Genomic DNA, 22076 nt, shown 5'->3' on the forward strand with positions numbered 1-22076 from the left:
ATAAATGCTGGAGGGTGTGGAGAAAAAGGAACCCTCCTACACTGCTGATAAGAATGTAAATTGGTGCAGCCACTAAGGAATACACTATGAACATTCCTTAGAAAACTAAAAATATCAAGTTACCATATGATCCAGCCATCCCACTCCTGGGCCTTTATCCAGAGAAAAACATAATTCAAAAAGATACATGCACTCCAATGTTCATAGTGGCACTATTTAAATACAATAGCCAAGACATGGAAGCAACCTAAATGACCAGCGACAGATGAATGGATAAAGAAGCTGTGGTGTATATATACAATGGAATACTGTATATATTCATCCATAAAAAAGAATGAAATGATGCCATTTGCAGCAACATGGATGAACCTAGAGATTATCATACTAAGTGAAGGAGGCCAGACAAAGAAAGACAAATATCATATGATATTTGTTTATATGTGGAATCTAAAAAAAAAAAAACAAATTAACTTACTTACAAAACAGAAATAGACCCACAAAGAAAACAAACTTATAGTTACCAAAGGGGAAAAGGGGGGAAGGCATAAATTAGGAGTTTGGGATTAACATATACACACTATAATACATAAAATAGATAACCGGCAAGGACCTACTGTATAGCACAGGGAACTATACTCAATATTTTGTAATAACCTATAAAGGAAAAGGATCTGAAAAAGAATATATATACACATATGTATAACTGAATCACTGTGTTCTAATATCAGAAACTAACACATTGTAAATCAACTATACGTCAGTAAAAAATAATAATATATGTAGCTTACATTTGAAAAAAAAGTCTTTATGTCAGATAATATAGAGTCAATGTGTTACAAGAAAAGCAAGTCCTGAGATCTGTCGTTTTTAATGTATTCTTTAAGTTGATAAAGAAACTTTATGAAGTTAATAGATTCGTTCTTGAGCAAAACAACAGCAATGATAATAATAATTTCACCTGTTCCCTTTCGTGCAAGTTCCATATTCCACTGGGGTTTTGTGATGGGTGTGCCATCAGAACCTGATGAGTGCTGGGGGATTAAAGCAGATCGGGAGCTGGCTGGCCGGTATTTAGAGAGCCCTAAAATGACAAAGAAGAGCGAAAACAGGGATTTATTTCTTTGTTTCCCCAAAGAAGAAAACAGTCTGAAGGTTTTTATAAATTAACCTTAAAGCCAGAATCAGTTCAACAGTAAAATTCCAATAATAAAAAGAATACTACTTTTTTAAAGTACTGAAGATCCCCCATTTGATTTACTTCTTTGTCATGGTTCCAATATACTTAAGTCTGAGAAAAATACACATTCAAGAAAGACAGTATACCTGACTGGACTGCTGAACATCTAAATTGGAGTCTACATTCTGGGGCAGAACCATGTCATGTTTTTTATTATTTATGTGGAACTTTGCATATAGTAAAGCATGCCTGCTCCCCCCAAAACTTATTAATAAATTCTATTATAATATTTACTCAACAAATAGATCAAAATAATTTAGGGATTACAGAAGATATTTAAAACAGGAACATTTTAATGGTATAACGTGAACAGCACTGTAGTATCAGGAGACCCAGGTTCTAATTCCAAATTATCCACAAATTAGATATACAGTCCAGGTAAGACATTTATTTTTTTGTGCCTCAATTTCATTTGTCACATGGAAAAGTTCAAGGATTTGGGTCTAGCACTGAGTTGGCTATTACTTGGGTGTGTCGTTTAGGGTAAATCATTTAATATCTCTCTGCTTAAATTTCCTTGTCTGTAAAATTGACAGAATAGATAAATAACTGTTAAGACCTCTTACAAGTATAAAAGCCAAAGAATTCACGACCTGTCAGTTTTCAAAGATAATTAGGTTCATATTCTACCTGATGCCAGTTTTCTACTAGCTCATCCTAGATTACTAGATAGTAAAAAGTACCTTAGGTCTCACAAATAAAATTAAACAAAAAGCCAAACAAACAAAAAGCAGACCAAGGTAGGTAAGGGAGACTTGCACAAATACAGCATGTTAAAAAAAAAAAACAAACCTCATGCAAATGTAAAGATCATAAAATATAACCACAAGCAGCATGAAGTATAAATAGGATTTTCCAGTAAAAAGAAACAGGAACAGGACTTCCCCCGCAAAAAAGAAAAATAGTCATATTCATAATAAAAGAAATGCATTATAAACTTAATGATCATTTTATAGTTAATAAATATCTTTTAAGTTATTACATTGACAATAAAATAGTACCATGAGATACAAAAATGATAAATATTAATGAATTACACCTATGGATCAAGATGGATGAATTTGGGCAGCAAAAGGTTGAATGAAGAAGACCAAGTCATACTGAGCATCATACCATTTTCATATAATTCAAAAACTAAGGGCAAGTAAACATATAGATCATATATATATGTGGTATACTGTAAAGAAAAGCAAAAGAATGATTAAAAAAAAGAAAAAAAATTCAAGACAGTATTTATTTACTTGTAATGCAAAGACAGGTGAACAGAATCAGGGAAGAAGCATAAAGGGAATGGCCACGGCATGGAGTATAATATACATGTTAAGGTGGGTGGCAGGTTCACCAATATTTGTTTTATTACTGTATTTCACAACTTACATGCAAGTTACATCAAAGCTTTATTCCTGAAAATTTAAAAACGCTGATGACATGAACTAGGTATAATCTCTTCAAAGGGCATTATGGCAATAATATCAAGAGCTATGAAAATCTTCTAAAGATAAGTATCTTACAATAAAGCTAAAAAATCACCAAAAATATATTTTGGGGAATTTATCCTAAGAGCATAATTTGACAAAAACAAAACCTTTTGTATGAAGATATTCAGAGAGAATTATTTGCAAAAAATTAAAATTGGAAACAAATGCCTGCCCACAGGGAAATAATTAGGTAAATTCAAGTGTATCAACTCAATACCGCCTCAGGTAACATTTTCAAAAGAAATGATTATGATGTTTGAGAGATGCATGCAAAAATCTATGATATGATATAATATTATGTGGAACAGGCAGTCAAGAAGAGAAAGTAGTTGTGTTACAGGCTGCATTTACTGTAGTCAAGAAGTTTTGTATATAATTATGGTTACATTATTTATAAAAAAACAAATTTAGTATTTTATTTTGAGGTTAAGCCTACTACAAAAAACAAAACAAAAAAAAGAAATGAAAGCTATTGGAAGGAATCTGATGCATGGATTTTTGAAAAAACAAATCTAGAAGTAAGCCGAATATTTAAAAAGGACCATAATAAAGTAAAAATCAAATGAAATACTTTGAAAAACTCTATTCCTTTGCTGACATGTGTTATAATCTGATACAATCTAGTATTTTATACTGGCTACTTCTAAACTTTATAGTTGTTCTCTTCAAAATAAAGCAACACACCTTAAAATAGTGATATCGCATGAACTTTCTCCATCAACCCGAGTGAATGCAATATATCTTACCTGGAGTTGACGGCCTTTCAAGCATGTTTAAATGATGGGAAATGAACGCCTGGCTATCATGAACAGTATCCATATCAATCTCCTCCTCATCTTGAGAGCTTGAAAACTAAAACACACACATACAAAACAAAGGAGCAAAAGAGCCATTATATCACTTTATGTTTGGATTTTTGCTCTTAAGAAAGGTAGCAGAAAGGCCACAGGATATACCCCCAAAAAATCTTAAAAGGAAAAGTATTTTTTCTCAAAAAGTATTAAGAGAAAGAAAAGATTATTTGGTTCAGCCTCCAAAAGAAGCTGATTGGAAATTACAGGAAATATAATAGCAACTAAAATCTGTTCCTATGTTGTGGGAAGAAATAGTGAGCTGTGGTAGATTGTGCACACACAGTTCCTCCTCCAAACAGAGAAGAAGTATGTGATAATAGAAGTTTAACAATCAGTTGGAATGTCTTAGATGGACATTTGAGTTCTTTTATGGTTCAGTCTGTCCCAACTGTTCCTGCTAAGGAAAAACCATTGCAAGTATTCAAAAAGATTTACAAGAAGGTGAATATCCTACACTGTTAATACAGGTTTAACCTGTATTTCTTACTCTGATTTTGAGTTTGACTTTACTGCTATCCTCATTCTTCTCCAGTATTTGACCAGGTTCTAGTGGGGACCCCAGTGGTGTATCAGCCTTCCTCTTCACTCCCTGCTGATGAGCTGATATATTACATGATGCTTCCTTGGCAAGGTGATCATCTTCCTGTGGCAATATTCAAGATCAAAATTAGATTTCTGAAGACAAGTAGCTCATGTTATAGCTGAAAACTAATACCTATAGCAACCATGCAGATTAGAGCATACCCAGTGCCTAAAAGTAATCAGCAATGGGCTTAAAATAAATCTCACCTTTTCCTATCTGCTGGTCTTTTTGGGGGGGAGAAGGGAGTCGGTAAAGTGAACTTTTAAAGCTTTCCCCAAAGCATATATCTTTTGGTGTCATTTTCTTCTTTTATCCTAAAGACTCCAAGTATGAAAGTGGATAACTTAATATACATGGGCAAGAATTATAAACATATTCATTTCCACTGGTTTCTAAATATTCAGATATAAAAGAGCTCTTTAATGAGACTCTTTTTTTTTCTATTAAAAGATGTGTCTTACTTCTTCATAACCCAAACTCTAGGATATATTTTAAATTTATAACAAATAAGTATGGTGTATTTCAGAAAATCTAGGTGGATAAGTACTTTTAAATGACTATTACTAACTAGCATAAAGAGAAATTTGAGTTTTAAAGTGTCAAAACACCAGCAGGGAATTGCCAGGCAAGTAATCTGGTCTAAATATTGGTGAAAAATGAAGCTTCAAGTACTGGGGACATTTTGTCATCAATAAGAAAATCATTTCTGGAAAACTTTCTTTAAATTACAGTAAAATAATTGATATGACCCTAAAGGTCTTTCTACAAAAAGTTTGGTAATTTCATAATGCATAGTTGGAAATAAAAGCTTTTCTAAAAGCACACATACACATATATGTAAATTTAAAAATATAATGCATACTCTCCTCCCAAAATCAGATTACGCTTTTACCTGACCATTCATTGTTATTTATTTGATTCAATAAGCATTTTCCAGGCACCCTTCATATGTTTAGAATTGTGCTATTATGCAAAGTAGCAAAAAAAAAAGTCAAGGCCCTGTGTTCAAACAGCTTGCCATTACAATATATGGACAAGATAGGTTAATATGTAATAGGTTAAATATTCATTTCAGTATTCTACTACTCAAAGTAGAAATTCTATGCTCAAGTACAAAAAAATCATTGTCATCACAAAAAAAGGAGTAAATGGACTAGCAGCACATCATTTATGTGCAGCTCTGTATCAATAGCTGTCAGTAGCACTTTATAAATTGTGAGTGCTAAACTAATGTCAGCTAGCAGTTTTCTAAATGGCACAAGAAGCTGTTAGTGGCTTTAAAATTCACCAGTTCAAAAGAAACAATTCTCTTCTTCAGAGCTCTACATAATAAAACGACACCTTCTATAACACATGTGATTCTTACAGGGTTCTGAAATCCAACTAGCTGTGTGTGACTACTTGGATTAACCGCAGCTTCTTGGTTGCCTGCTATGGCCTCTGGAATTATGGTTGGATTCAAGACAGCTTTTTTCTCTTTCAGATTAAGGACCAAGCCAAGTTCTGGCAAGGGTAAGCAGGAAGGTCTACTGAGGCCAAACAGTGTGAAGTACAAGTCCACAGCACCACACCGTAACCGCCAGTCATGTGAAGTACCTAGGAAGTAAATAACAGTAATAATAAAAGGTCAACATACACGTTTATCCATACATTTTTCAAATGCTCCAGAACCTGTACAGAGGGAAGGGATGAGAGGGTTATGATACCTAAAGGAGCCACCTATTGACCTAGGCCCCAATGGCAAACCCTCCACTCTAAAGACGCTTCTTATAACACGGGAACCTACACTGCTACAGAAACAATAAATGTTCAAATGCAATCATGAATCTTATAATTGGAAATATTTTATTCTTTCATTCTTCCTACAAAATAAAAATCAGACACCTAGCATAAATCTAATATTCCCAAAACAGTGTTTTTTCTGGCTCTAAATCCTCCTTTTATTTATTTATTTTTTGCTATACACGGGCCTCTCACTGTTGTGGCCTCTCTCGTTGCGGAGCACAGGCTCCGGACGCGCAGGCTCAGCGCCCGTGGCTCACGGGCCCAACCGCTCCACGACATGTGGGATCTTCCCAGACCGGGGCACGAACCTGCGTCCCCTACATCGGCAGGCGGACTCTCAACCACTGTGCCGCCAGGGAAGCCCTAAATCCTCCTTTTAGTTCCTCCTCCTTGGTAACTGCTCCACATTCATTCATTCTGTTTATCTTGTCTGATTTTCTTCTTGAATAGCTTGTTAGGAAGACAGCACACCAAGAGCCTTCATGAACCCTACCACTGGAAACAAATTCTCCTAACCCTCAAATTTATTACTTTCAGGTTTTAAATACAGTAAGAAACCCTACAACTATTTGAAATAACACAATTCTAAACTTTGACTTATTTTAGAGAAGTAAACTATTTTGCTAAACACCTTCATATTTGTGTTGTTCTAGTAGGTGTTTATTTTAAAAAACCAAAAAACAAAAATAAGCAAACCCCGGAGATGGCAACAGGTCATAAAACATGTATTAACCAGAAGAAAACTGCATCTGTAGAAATTCAGTTTAAAGTAGAGACACTTTCCAAGTTCTCTGATGAGTCTCAGTGTCTTCATCTCCAAAATAAGGGTTTTGGTCTCAGATTATACCTTACCCTATAGCAATAAAAGACCAGAGCACAGTGACATCAGAACTCTTCCTCACTTGCCTTCTTTTCCCCAGTGGAACACGCCAGGTAGATACTGCCACCAAACAGAACTGTCAAGGTGAAATTATCATCTAGGTTTAGATAATTTCTATGGTTTCTAGGCAGAATCTAAAATGACCTAGAGAATTTAAAACATGTGAGAATAAGAAATATTCTTCTGGATAAGAAAAATAAACCATATAAATACTTAATTTTGGCCAAGAAATGTGGTTTCAAACAGGTACCATAATGTTTTAAAAAGGAGAAACAAAAAGGAAAGAAGTTGCTACAGCAAACTTTAGACAGCATAAATATTAAGCTTTGTGGTTTTCAACAACAAATATTAGAATAAGTAAATACATTGTAAGCAAGTACGATTTTGATAAGATTTACTCTGACAGATAGGTAACTATTATATTAACTATGTGCAAAGAACATCCACATGGATTTATAATTTTAATTTACAGAGTTCTTACTATATACTACACACTTGCTTGGCAATATGCATGCCATTAAACAGCTATCAATCCTATTTGAGACATCTTCAGTTTTGCTACTGTGTGATAAGGTAACAGATACATAACACTGCTGAAAGCAAGAGAAAGAGGCAGGAGCTCGAGAAGTATGAGTTTTTATATCATAAAAACTACAGAGAAACCAGAAATCGGAAGAACAGTACAGAGTGAAAGGATTTTATACTGGAAATCCATTTCCTTCTCTGGAATATCCATATTTGGATACTTTAATGGACTGACATTGCCTAGTTTTTTGTAGGCACTCATTATTCTTCTCAAAGAATTTTACATATGTAAATGTTCCACAAAGGATAGGTATCAGATTCCTGGGCCTTTTATTACAAAGGCTGGAGGGGCTCAACCCTCTCAGGAAAGGGAGGGAATCCGGCCAGAGCAGCTAGCCCTGTATCTATCTATTTATTCATGGCTATAGCAAGAAAAGAAGTGAATCTCAGGCACTTTATCAGTAAAGAAGCTAGAATGGCTTAGGGTGCATTTACACTGGAATAAAACTTAACCTTGAAGAGCAGTATTGCCCAATTATGTCCACTGCAAATAATGATCCTGGAATCTTTATACAATGTAGATGACATTGAAACAAGTCAGGCAACTGAGTATGAATTACTAAAAGTTTCTTAAAAAATTAATTTTAAAAAGCAAGTAGATAATGTATATTTTGATGAGCTAGGGTGTTGTTTTGTTTTTTAAAAGTCAGCTAAGGATGGTTAGGCAGCACAGTGAATGAAAGCTGCTAAAAGCACTGAACCTCTAGAATATGGTTTTTGTTACTTTTTATTTCTATGTGGGCTTTTTGGTTTTGGATTTGTAAAGGTTTTGGTAGACCTTCAATTTGTAGGGAGGAATGAGCATTATTCTTCTGTTCCTGGGGGAAGTCCTTGATTAAATGTTTTTTTCCCACAAAAAACTGACTTATAAATATTACAATTTAAGGCTGATAAGAGGGAGCTAAAAAAATAAGCAGCGCTTCTGTTAAAATTATAAGACAGAAAAAAAATGAGAACATCATGTTTCAAAATCATGGCATAACATCTTAAAATGGTTGTCACTTTATAGTGGAATACAGTCGGAAAAAACACTTCTGCTTACTTACTAGTCAGCTCTGTGATTTTGGGCAATTCAGCTGCCCAGGCCATAAAATGAGAACAATTAACTTAATCTTTAAGGTCCTCTCAGGTCTAAAATTCCATGATTCCAAATCAACCAATTCTATGAGAAATAAGCCCTGGAAGAGCTCCTGATTTCTACCCTCAGTGATAGCATTCTGAAGACCCTTCTTTAATCTTCTAGCTACCCCTCCCAACACAATCACTTATATGGCAAGGAATGCCCATATATATGGAAAAACAAGTCATTATTTTTTCCTCTCAGGTAAAAATGCTGTCCATTCTGGTCTCATTAGCAGTTATACTTTGGGACAAGCCCTGCTTACCTGAATCAGAAGAACAATGCTCAGTGTTGATGTTCTCTATTCAAATCAGAAAGTATCTAAAGACAATTCCTCCAAATAACAAATCTGATCTTAAAAAAGATCATCACTTCATTTTCTGAAGTAATTGACGTTAAAGCTGATCAAGCCAAAAAGCTGCTAAGACGAAAGCTCACTTTAAAAGCCACCATTTTCAGGACATTTTTCTTTTTCTGGCTGCGCCCTGTGGCTTGTGGGATCCTAGTTCCCCAACCAGGGATCAAACCCGTGCCCCCTGCAGTGGAAGTGCAGAGTCCTAAGCATTGGACTGCCCGGGAATTCCCCAGGACATTTTTCAATAAACCCAGCACTCCTTATTGATGACAGAAGCTTAAGAATTTGTACAGCTAGGCCACACAAGTATGACTGCCATATGGTAGTTCTGTCCTGATCTTTCTGTCTATCTTACACTAAAGTAAAAAAACACAGCAAATTTCATATATATTCATGTGTGCATTTACATATATAATTTCTGACAAAAAAATGAATTACGTCTAATAAAAATGTTTTAATTTTCTTCCACCATTCCTATTTCTAAGAGGAAGGGTTTGGGGGAGAGAGAAACAGAGGGGCGGAACTTTGAAATCTGATGTTAATATCAAAATTGTTTATTTTCTTATTCCGAAACCTGGCAAATCCTACCGAACTGAATTTTAAGTAGTCCTTCATTCTACCCTCTAGAGCACAGCCGTAAACTTTCAAACATTAAAAGTTCTGATGTAAATAAACAGCCTTCAATGTTCTGAATAATTACATAAATGTTTTTATGTCATTCTTACAGTGAAATGCCAAACAATGAAGAGCAGCTTGTGAGTAAGGGCTAAAATTTCCTTCATGATGATATAGTATCTCTTCAATGAATGCTTATTATCTTAAGGGGGAAAAAAAGCATTGTTAAGCAGGCAAGACCAGAGAAAGTAGTTACATTTTAAAATATAGTATTTTAGACATTGTGGGCCTTTTGGTCTCTGTTCAATTACTCAGCTGTGATGCTGTAGTGTAAAAGTTGCCATAGACAATACGTAAGCAAATGAGTAGGACTGTGTTCCAATAAAATTTTATTGGTGGATGCTGACATTTTAATTTCATAAAACTTTCAGGTGTCATGAGACACTATTAACATTTTTTCCAATCATTTAAAAATGTAAAAGCCATTCTTAACTTATGGGCTGTACAAAAACAGACGGTGCGTCAGATCTGGCCCTAGAGCCACTGTTAGCTGACCTCTGCTCTAGATGACATATATACTTTGAAATCTGTAGAAATGAATTAGTACAAGTACATAAAAATTTACAACTGAAATTTACTGATGAACATGCTAATGAATAACATATTGATGGGACATCATCATGCAGCATTAATCTACTGCACACAGTTCCAAACACTTATCTGGCTGTCAGTTTACATGTAACTCTGTCAATATCAGCGCCAGTGGAGAATTTATTCTCAAACTGAAAATTTATTAAACATGATTTAAGGTCTACAGTATTACAAAAAATGTAGTCTAGTCCAGTGGCCATTTCTATAGAATAAGACACAGTTACAAATAAATACTGGAATTGCTGTAATAAATTTATTTGCCATGGAAAAATGATGTGTAATTATTTTAAACAAATTACTATATTATAATTAGTTAACATTTTTTATTACTGTGATTACAATTTTGTATTTTATGTTCAGTAATTTGATTTGTGCATTTTATAAAGAATGACTTTACACCTGTTGCAGTTGTTATAACTGGGAAATAAACACTATACTGACTTAAAAAAAAAAAGCACCAATAAAAATTTCTGATTCTTAGGTTTTTATTTTTTAAATGAATTTTTTAAATTACTGTCATGTTGAGCTATAATCCAGTACTTTACTTAAAAGCTACAAAAAGTAGGATCTCATATATTTTGAATTTTGAAACATTTTTCTTTGGGAAAGGAAAACGATTTCTTTCAGTGTGCAAAAAAATACATACAGCTAACAGAAGTCAGACAGGTCATAATTCCACCTGCTCCTCGCTGCCTACAGGATAAAACACAAATTCCTGAGGCCCTTTGCTTTTGGATCCTAATCTATCTTTCCAGATTAACACTCACTATTTTCCAAATATCCTTTCAGAACTCAAAGGTTTTACATATACTTAATTCTCTTACCTAAAATGTCTTTCTCCTGATAAACTCTTTTCCATTCCTCAAGAGCTGGCTCAAATATCACCACTCCATGAATAGTCCAGCATTCCAGGCAGGGCTCACGGTTCTGTTCTTCAGGTTACCAGGGTATTTTGCTCTTCTCTTTATTTTAGCAACTACCTGTTTGTATTATGGTCTATCTGTTCCTATGTCTCTCTTTCCATTATACTAAGTTAATGGAAAAGGCATCTTTGTATGCAAAAACATAGCACAGGGGCTTCCCTGGTGGCACAGTGGTTGGGAGTCCGCCTGCCGATGCGGGGGATGCGGGTTCGTGCCCCGGTCTGGGAAGATCCCACATGCCGCGGAGCGGCTGGGCCCATGAGCCATGGCCGCTGAGCCTGCGCGTCCGGAACCTGTGCTCCGCAACGGGAGAGGCCACAGCAGTGAAAGGCCCGCGTACCGCACAAAAAACAAAAAACAAAAAACATAGCACAATGGCAAACAGGAGGTGCTCAAGAAATAACTGATGAATAAATTAATACTTGAAACCCTTAAAAAGAATTGCCCCTGGACAATGTAATATTTTTAACTAAAAATAAAACTATTTAAGATTCTTAAGCAACGAGGGATGAAGACTATATAATGTGAAAGATGTTTCTCTTTAAAAATGTGTTACTTTCTGTGGAGGATTATTACTTTAAAAGCTGTATGGGAACTATAAGGACATTTTTGGGGACAACTGAGGAAACCTGAATATGGGATATATATGATAATGGTATTGTGTAGATGCAGGAGAATGTCCTTATTCTTAGGAATATATGCTTAGTATTTTGGGAAAAGTATCATGAGGCAACTTATTTTCAAATGATTCAGAAAAAGAGGGTTTGTAACATATACACAGAGAGTGAAAAGAGAGAAAGTAAATATGGTAAAATGTTAACAACTAGTTAACAGAGCTGAAAATATTCAATATATGGTTATTCTTTATACCATTTTTTAAATTTTTCTAAGCTTTGAAAATTTTAGAAACAAAATGGTGGGGAGAAAATGTTATATGGGAAAATTAAACCAGTGAATGAGTTAAGATATCTAATATGAGTATGCACGTGTACATACATCTATAGTTGTGTGTGTGTGTGTGTGTGTGTGTGTGTATTTTCACAGCAAAAACTGTTAGGAAGATACTTGAGTAGCGCCCAAAACTCAAGGATAAGTGGAGCTACCACACAGCAGGCAGAGTGCAGATACCAGGCAGTCCTGGCATCTTGAGAGTAGAAGTCTGAGAACACTCCTTCTGGCACAGAGCCATTAAAATCCCCCCAGTACATTTCTAAAAAGAGTATTACTAATAGTCATTGAATGATATATCAATTTTTTAAAAAGCACAAATGTGATTTCTTAGTTCATCTTACTTTCAAACTAATTTCAATTTTCTAAATCCTGTTTCTATGTATCCTACTGCAATTAATCTCTTATTGAAAAGTTTCTGAAACCAGCTAAGCAAAGAAACTTTGATTCCTCAGGAGTACCTGATGACCATCTCATAAGATGATCCTTCCTTAACTGCCATGATACGTCTCCATATATTTCAAATGAGTTCAAAAATTTTATAACTAAGCAAAGTCAACACCTTTCAAATCCACCTTGGAACAGGACAAAAATAAATGAATTAAATATAATTAAATCCCTATCGCCCACAATTTATTTGTTCTCCATATGTAAATCAAGATAATACTTATCTCAAGTGACGTGATAACCCAGGAACCCCAATAAAGAGTAAGGGGCAGGCAGAGTTCCAAAGGATTTAGGGACTTAGATGATGCTCTAGCTCCTTTTGTTACAAGTGAGTTCTCATTAACATTTCTTAAAACAGTAACTGTTAAGAAGATAATATAGCAATGTGAAAAATTCTCATGATAAAATGCAATTTAAAAACATCACTACAACTATGTCCATACACCTATACACAAAAAGCAATTTTTTTCCCTAAAGACCAAATACACTCAAATCTGAACAGTGGAGATATAATGAAATTATATGGTATTTTCCTTTTATGTTATTTTGTGCAGACAAACTCTGCAACATGACACTACTTATTATTGGAAAAAAAAACTTTAAAGGAATTTCTTCGATCAGATTCATTTATGTATCCCAGAGGCCCAGGCTTGGAAGGGAAATGGGCAACCTTCTAATCAATCTTCCCTAATGCCCAATGTTCTCCAAAAACATTAAAAAGAAAAACAAAACCAAAAAACCCTCCCAATTATTTGTGCCACTCCCACTGTTCATATTGCTCCCAGTTATTTATCTGAAGAACCAAGCAAAAAACTGCTTATGACCATGGCCTCACTGATCTGTTCTGTTTAGATTATTGGCACAGAGAATTCCAAACTGAAGCAGTAACTGTACTTTATACTGAACACTATCAAAAATAAATACTAAACATCAATCAGACCTTGAGTTTGTATAACCACAATCTTCCAATGGGCTTCAAATGTTTTACAGAGATTGTCTCATTAATCTTAAACACACATTTATTTTGTCCACGAAATCTTCCCTAGAAGGCGATATGAGAATTCTTTGTACTTCATTATGCCTTCCTCAAAGTTGTAATCCATCACAACCATGGAATCATGCATTCTTACTAAGAATATATTCAACACAGTACAGTTTGTGCCACATATTAACTGCTGAATGATCCTTTACAAGTTTGTGAACTTGTATGCTCATCCCCTGGATCTAAATGACAGTAATCACAACATTCTTTAAGGTAACCACCAGTAGCAAAATATAAAACATGTAAACAGTAGCACTTATTCTTCTAGGTATTAGGGAAAATATGAGAATAATAATTTGGCAATATCGACATAAACTGGATTATGTGTTGTTTTCTGAATATTTTGAGGACAAGGGCCATTCTATTTTCAATTTTATTAAATTTCAATGAAATATCTACTATGGTGCCTTTACTTGGGGTTATTGGACTATGACTATGAAACTGAGGGACAGAAGTTATACAACCACAACATCTCAGTGATAGTAAATTAAATAATTTTTGAAAAAGAATCAGAACTTGGTATTTAGTTGTGATTCAGTGAAGCAGTCACTAATAAGATAGGCAGGGCAAGTTATTTTCCAATATTCTAGAAAGAAGGTAAAGTGACATATTTATTAGAACGAATACCCACTGCTCCCTCACCGTCTATCTGTAACAACTTGTCTTTAAGCAAAACACTTTTCAGCCTAGCTTTTGATTGAATTTTAAATCAAAACCAGTGAATTTTAAATCAAAACCAGTATTACAATTTCAACATATCAGAGACATAAGGCAAATTTTTTTTACATATATACTACAGTTAGAAGTCAATAGGAAAAGACCAATAATTCAATTAAATAAAAATGGCAAAGAATATGAATGACTTACATGAAAGGAACTACAAATAGCTGACATATATGAGAAGTATAATGATATCATTACTATGTTAGTATAACAACATTTTTGAGCACATAATATGAACTAGTTACTGTGCTTTACAAATATGAACTCATTTAATTTTCAGTTTGCAGAAGTAGGTACCATCATCACCTGCATTTTAAAAATGAAAAACGATAGGCTTAGACAAGTCACATTGAGAGTAAGTCATCCAGCTGAGACTTAACCCTCAGCAAACTAGCTCCAGAGCTCATGCTTGGGAGCACTAACCGCCTCTTGACTTCACTTAAATAATGGAAATTAAAACTGTGATGAGATACCATGATCTCCAAGGTGCAGAACAGTAACAATATGCACTGCTCTGGAAAGGATACACAAGAAATTGGTTACCTCTGGGAAAGGCCACTAGGAGGCTAGGGAAAAGAGGTGAGAAGCCATTTTTTCAACCCTCTGTAACCTTCTGAAATAAAAATAATATTTGCAAATTCATGTCTACAGCTCTTTAAACATTTGGGACACTTTCCCATAAATTAATATTTTTGTTTCCTCAACCACCCTGTGGGGCAAAGTGAGTGTCTATGTCCTTAGCAAATATAATCACAGCCACTACTGTGAAGGTAAGTATTCTCCTTAAAAAAAAAAAAAAAGGACAAATTAACCACAGTTCTTTAGTATGGATAACCTGTTATAAAATGAAAATACCCCAATAATAAAAAAAATTTTTAAAGCCATTGCTGTCTTACCAGAATTCATAAGTTTCCAAAGTTGATCTACCAAAGCTTCATTGCATAAGGGAGACTCCATGTTCTTAGTAAATGGTGGGTTCTTAGTTAACATGTTTAGAATCTTATGTCTGAAAGATAAAGAAAAATTAAATTTTTGCTAACCATTAAATAAAAACTTTTGAAAATTATCTGCAGTTCCTCCTTCCTATGTTATCGTCTCTCTTCTGAGATCTACCTTTGCGTTTTAGTTCCATTTCAAAAGACATTATGTTACATTCTAAACATTTACTATTGTTTTTTTACTAAAAAATTCTGGTGGATTTGTTCTCTCTAAAAGTGCCCTAGGGTAGAATGACGTCTTCTAAAACCTGACTCTATATATTCCTAACCAACATTTCCTATCCCACTTCTAAAATGAACATTTTACTCTTCTTAGAAAAGTTTACAAAAAAGACTGGTTAGCAAATATAAAAATCTTAAAATGAGGCAAAAAAAAAATCACATGTAGGCCAAGAAGTCTACATTTGAGACAATATAAACTTTATTATTATAGTAACTTTGCAAAGCATAAAAATGTGCAGCACTATTTTAAATATGGAGATTGCAAAAAAGTTTCCTCAAAATAAGCGGAAGCTTAAGAGAGTCAATTAAGAAAAGTATCCTCACAGAGGATAGGAGTTAAACTCCACTATTGGAAGTTTTTATCTTACATGAAAGGCTACCCAAACACATTATGGAGTCTTCTGAAAAATAGGACAATGTGATCAATACAAAATTTGAAAAACAAATGCTCAATGCTACGAGCAGGAGACACCATAAAAAAAGAATAGAGAAAGAAAAGGAGAAGCAAGGAAGCCACGGCAGTAGTCTAGCATTCAGGATAAAAGCCAGGTCTAGGACTAGGTCTGAGAAATTCAAGATCTCAGAATAATGGAAGGCTTGGGCATAACTAAGGAAGAAAGAAACTTAGGTCATTATATTTGTTGAGGTTAGCAAGACCTTAAAGAAGTTGAACCTGGGAAATTTTTACGTTTAGTGGCAAGAGATCAAATTGGATTTGTACTTGAAAAAAAGATGGGAGGAAAGTAGAACTGCAAGGCTGTAGTTTAAGTCACTTAACCCCTTTTGGCTTCAATATCTTGTCTGTAAAACTGAAAGATGTGACTTTCACTGTTAACATACTTTTGTGATTTGACATTTTAAGACTGAAGACTATTGAAAGGCTACGAGAACCAAACGTGAAATGTGGTTATAGATGCAATTTATACATAGGTAATACGAAAGGGGATACATACCTTATGGATATTTCATATCCATATTTTCATATCTTTATGAGTAAAGATATTTTCATATCTTTAGGAGCAATTTCTGTTTGTAAGAATAGATCGGTATTACAGGTAAATAACACCGTTTAAAACGTGGATGGATTTTTCTTTAGAAGATGTTAATGTTAATACTTTTAATTTGCATGAAGAAGAAAAGTTAAGTTTCTATCCGGCTGCTTCCCCAATTACCCCAAATACCGTAGGGCCCAACAAATAAAACTTCATGGTATTTACTCAGATCATTACAAACTCTTTACAGCCATGCCAATGAATTGTAAATGGTACTCTGGGGATAGCTCTGAAATTATAATTAAAAGAGCAATAATGATTATTATGTGTACTACTTTTAGTAAATTAAGCATTTTTTCAAAAGTTATTTTTCTTTAAAGTTTAGATGATAGAAGAAAGGCTTTCACAAGGAAGTATTTATAACTGACTAAACACTCAACGCAATACTCAGAGGAGATAAAGTTTAAGGGCAGAAAATGAGAATCTTATGCTTAATTTTTAAGAGATTAAACAAAATTCACAATAAGCATACACTTCAGATATACGAAACAGACCTGAAGCAAATCCTGAGAAAATCATGGGTTTATGCCATGTTCATGGTAGCAAAAACAACACATTATTTCCCTAAACAACTGACAAATTTCTTGGTGGACTAGTCCAATCCCATTGCCAATCACTATCTATAAGAAATGCAGTCAAATCGAAACCAGAAAAATGTTCAAAATCTCTCTGGAGAAAAGGCATTCAGTATAAGTGTGTCCCTTGAGGAAATGATATATTGTGATCATATATGCATGCCTGATTCCAACATGAGAAGATAATTCCATGTCATCTTTAAAATAATCCTACCCAAATCTAAAGTAAATATATTTAATAAGTTCTTCTTATTAATGTAAAAAGTAATATACATGCATAGAAATGACTGGAAAGGAATAATCCAAAATGTTAAGAATTATTGCTCTGGTTGAAATAATTATACGCTATTTTTAAGTTGTCTTCTTAATGTGAGTTTATATTTTTGCAAATCTGAATGAGCATTTTAAGTTATTCCCATTGAAAGGAAACTGTAATTTTCAAAAATGTAAATTTGTTTTAAAAACAATGCACCAAAGCACACTTACTTAAATTCTTAAGATATCCTAATAAAGAACTGATTTACAATCTGAAAATCTTTCATTTATTTATTTATTTTTGGCTGCATTGGGTCTTTGTTGCTGCGCACAGGTTTTCTCTATTTGTGGTGAGCAGGGTCTACTCTTCGTTGCGGTGCAAGGGATTCTCATTGTGGTGGCTCCTCTTGTTGTGGAGCATGGGCCCTAGAGCTCAGGCTCAGTAGTTGTGGCGCACGGGCTTAGTTGCTCCGCGGCATGTGGGATCTTCCCGGACCAGGGCTCGAACCCGTGTCTCTCGCATTGGCAGACGGATTCTTAACCACTGGCTACCAGGGAAGTCCTGAAAATCTTCTATTGAGAGAAGACTATACAAGGAAAGCCAACAACCCTATTATTACATTTAAAACATCAAACCCAAATAAAAGACCAAGAACTTTCCCAAACATCTAAAAATAATTAAACAGCTTAAGGTTTTTTTTTACATACAGTTGTCACTACAGAGATAAAATCACTTTTCTTTAACATATGAATTAAGTTAAACATATATATGATTAGAGGGGGAAAAATTATATTCAACCACTTGTTTAACATGTATTTAATTACCTATATGCAAAGCATCATGCTATGTGCCAGACATACAGTGGCAAAAGGAGACAAGGTCCCTGTCTTTTTAAAACTTATACTCTCATGGGGGAGACAGCAGTAACAAAAAAAATCAAACTATAATAATACACATACATAGGAACTATGTATGTACTTGGGTAAAGGAACAACTGTAGGATTTTATGGGCAATTATGACTTGAGGGACATGACCTAGTGCAGGTAGTCAAGAAAGTATCCTTGTAGAAATGGTGTTCAAATTTAGCTTTAAAGCATACAGGAGTAATTACAAGTAACTAATTTCTTTCCTCTAAATTTTAAGGTTTCAGCCCCCAAATTCTTCAGAGCTTTATCTAACTCTCAAAAAATCAGCAATTGTGATATACATAATAATACAGAAATTTTTTAAATCAACAGCTAAAAAAAATTTCTTATTAATGACCATCTTACTATTAGGAGTTTAAAAATCAATCAAAAGCCATAAAAATAAAACGCTCTTTTGGGGGCAGGAGAGACGAATGTCACTGATTTTAAGACAGACAGAAACAGAAACGTTTACCTACCTTTAAGATTAAGAATTCTATCCAACTTAACACAGCAGAATATAGCAGTTCTATATGATGGCTACTCAACGAGTTTAAGAAAAAGTAACAGAACAGACTGGTGGTTGCCAGAAGCAGGAGCTGGGTGGTGGTGAAATGGGTGAATGGGGTCAAAGGGTACAAACTTCCAAGTTGTAAGATAAATAAGTCATGGGGAGGTAATATATAGCATGGTGACTATGGTTAGTAATACTGTGTTGCATATTTGAAAGTTGCTAAGAGAATAGATCTTAGAAGTTCTTATCAAAAGAAAATAATCTGTAACTATGTACGGTAATGGATGTTAACCAGACTTATAGTGGTGATCATTTTCTAAAACATAGAAATATGGAATCAATATGCTACACACCTGAAACTAATATGTCAATTACACCTCAATATAAATAGATAGGAAGGGAGGAAGGAAAAGAAAAGGTAATGATGGGGACAAAGAGAAAAGGACAGAGTTCCTATTCAAAGCATAAAAAATAGAGGAAAAAAAACCCCCACAAAAATAGAGACAGATATCCCAAGACACCAAATAATACACACATACAATAACTGTTGATGTGGTAATAACACTCCTATCCTGTGACCATTCACTGCCATTAAAGACTTTCTTTAAGATGTGTTGAACTTTTTTTAACTATAACTATGGGCTAGATGACATTAAGCAAAGCCTAAGAGGTTCCCTATTCGTGATATAAATGAATCACATCACTTATGAAGTAAACACATCAAATATAATCATGAAATATATCTTTATACAGATTTTCAGTTTAGAATGTAAATAACAGTGCTCTTAAAATTTGAATGACATTAACAGCTCCACATTTCAAAAGCAATCATTTAGACTGTACAGTATATAATTTAGAAACATAACTACAAGTATTATATAATATTATAATCTGCTGAAAATGATCCTCAAAACACAATTTTAAGATCTCAGAAATATATGCCTTGGGGCTTCCCTGGTGACGCAGTAGTTAAGAATCTGTCTGCCAATGCAGGGGATGCGGGTTCGAGCCCTGGTCCGGAAAGATCCCACATGCCACGGAGCAACTAACCCTGTGCGCCACAACTATTGAGCCTGCGCTCTAGAGCCCGTGAGTCACAACTACTGAGCCCACGCACCACAACTACAGAAGCCCACGTGCCTAGAGCCTGTGTTCCACAGCAAGAAGCCTGTGCACCACAGAGAAGAGTAGCCCTTGCTCGCCTCAACTACAGAAAGCCCATGCATAACAACAAAGACCCAATGCAGCCAAAAATAAGTTAAAAGTAAATTAATTAAAAAAAAAGAAATATGTGCCTTGATGTTAGTTCTTGATGTGAATTGAAAACATAAATGAATACATGATAAGCTTTATTTATACTGTATTTATACTTTCTGTCCCTACTTGTCATCAGCAGCATCTTATTATAAACTTTCAAATGCATGAGCTCTGGCAGATAAAGAGATGAGGCTGGTTTCCTGCCTATTCTCTTTTATATGAGTATTTACTTCAGAATGGGTGATTATGAGATTTTTGTCCATGTCAACCTTACCCCTGGTACACATCAATACAAGGACAAATTATTTAAAATACAATTCAGATCACAAATCAAGAACTATGAAATACAAAGAGAAGAACTTTGTACAAAGAATATTTATTTAATAAGCATCATTTGGCAGAAAAATATCTGCCAACTGATGTGTAAAGTTGAAGAAGACAATGTCTCTGTGTTCTTATTTCTAGTTGGAATAGCTAAAATCTAAATTATCTTCCAGCTTTCAAATTTCATTTTATGAGACTGAATTATTACAACATGTGAACACAAATTTGAGTCTACTAGGTGTAAAGAAAGGACGGCAGAAATGGTAAAAATTTTAATACTGCACGAATACACTATAAATATCCTACTTTGCAAAAGAAAGCAGCAGAAATGAAAGAAATGAAGAAGAAAATACAAAAATGAAAATAGTTACCACGTCAGGACCAGGATTTTCTTTTATTATCCCTTATTTTCTAAATTTTTAACAATGTCATATTACATTTTAAAATCCTAAGTCCATTTATTAAAAATTAAGATTCTATATAAGATAGAAAGGAACAAATGGGATACATCAAAACACTGCTTTTATTTACTTTTAAAATAGATTAAATCAATCGATACAGAGGTTTTAGGATAAGGGCTTTCTTCCTCCATGTGCACTAAAAACGGATACACAAGCTTTTCTTTAAGTTACAATAGAAATCACATGTAAAATTCAGGGAATTACCCTTAGTAACAATGTATTTTTAAAAATGTCTTTCCAAAGGCAAATAAAATAAATAAGGACATGAGTAAATGGATAACATATTCCTATATTTTCAAAAATTATATACATGTTCCATATACATGGAACAAGTATAATGCTCTGAAATTATTTACTTTAGGACTTACAAAAACAAAATATTACAGCATAAAAAAACTAACCTTACATAGGGTACAGGGTCATTCTGAATCATATTAAGTAGCCATTGCAATTCTTCATAACTCCTGTCCACTGAAAATAAAAATAAAGAAATACTTTTGTTGTTAATTATAACAATTTAAACAAGTGACAAATAGGGAATTTATACTTAATATTTAGGATTCTGCCTTTAATATTTAGGATTCTGCCTTAGCCGTATTTCCAATCAGAGTTGAAGGATGTAGGTGATTTCTTACATGTTTTAATGCAACAGGCCACTTGGCAAATTTTACAAGTACTGTGCTATATATGTAGCCAAAACATAAAACAGGACCAAGAGTATATTTTCCACTAAGGCGCAAATCAACAGTAAATACAACATAAAACAAATTGTAATTTATTAAGAGCTCTAAATTAGAGATGATTAACTCTAAATGGAAATGTGTTTAAATTGTTTTTCTAGATGCTTAAATCAAATTATAGAGAGGTTCGATACTCAATGGTATCTCAACTATATCATACAGTATGGTAAACTGTTTCTGCCCAAGTGGTTTCTTTCATTTAAGACAAAAGAGCAGCCTTAACTTTTCACTATAACATAAGAAACAACTGCAAAACTAGTACTATAAATATAAATAACTTTAACAAAATAACTTATTAGCTATTTCCATTTACCTTTTCAAAAAGTATTGCTTTTATGATTTGAAAAGCTTTATTTTTAGAATTTTATTTCTAATATTTTCCACTTTTTCATTTTCTAATGAACTGGATTTATGGTTCACACTTAAATATCTCTCAATTAAATTACACTTATTAATTTAGCATTCTTTTTGGAAATCATAATATTAGCATTCTATTTGATTTCAGGTAGTACTAATTCATGAATTCTTCATATTATATGATTTAT

At 33.9% G+C, this 22076-nt stretch overlaps 1 protein-coding gene across 3 annotated transcripts in view; it reads right to left on the bottom strand.

Annotated features, from left to right (window-relative positions):
- TAF2 (TATA-box binding protein associated factor 2) overlaps positions 1–22076 on the bottom strand; it is a 79494-nt gene that overhangs the window by 9517 nt on the left and 47901 nt on the right. For 2 of the 3 annotated variants that reach the window (XM_059995110.1, XM_059995111.2), the window contains exons 21-26: positions 21193–21262; positions 15123–15232; positions 5519–5748; positions 4057–4212; positions 3462–3567; positions 959–1081 (exon numbers count right to left, since the gene is read on the bottom strand). In XM_059995110.1, coding sequence (XP_059851093.1) covers positions 959–1081; positions 3462–3567; positions 4057–4212; positions 5519–5748; positions 15123–15232; positions 21193–21262 — 795 coding nt within the window. The remainder of the gene's footprint in view (positions 1–958; positions 1082–3461; positions 3568–4056; positions 4213–5518; positions 5749–15122; positions 15233–21192; positions 21263–22076) is intronic. The other variant, XM_059995112.1, reaches the window with a different exon arrangement.

The sequence above is a fragment of the Delphinus delphis genome, chromosome 17 (genome assembly GCF_949987515.2).
Source record: "Delphinus delphis chromosome 17, mDelDel1.2, whole genome shotgun sequence".
Taxonomy (NCBI): Eukaryota; Metazoa; Chordata; class Mammalia; order Artiodactyla; family Delphinidae; genus Delphinus; species Delphinus delphis.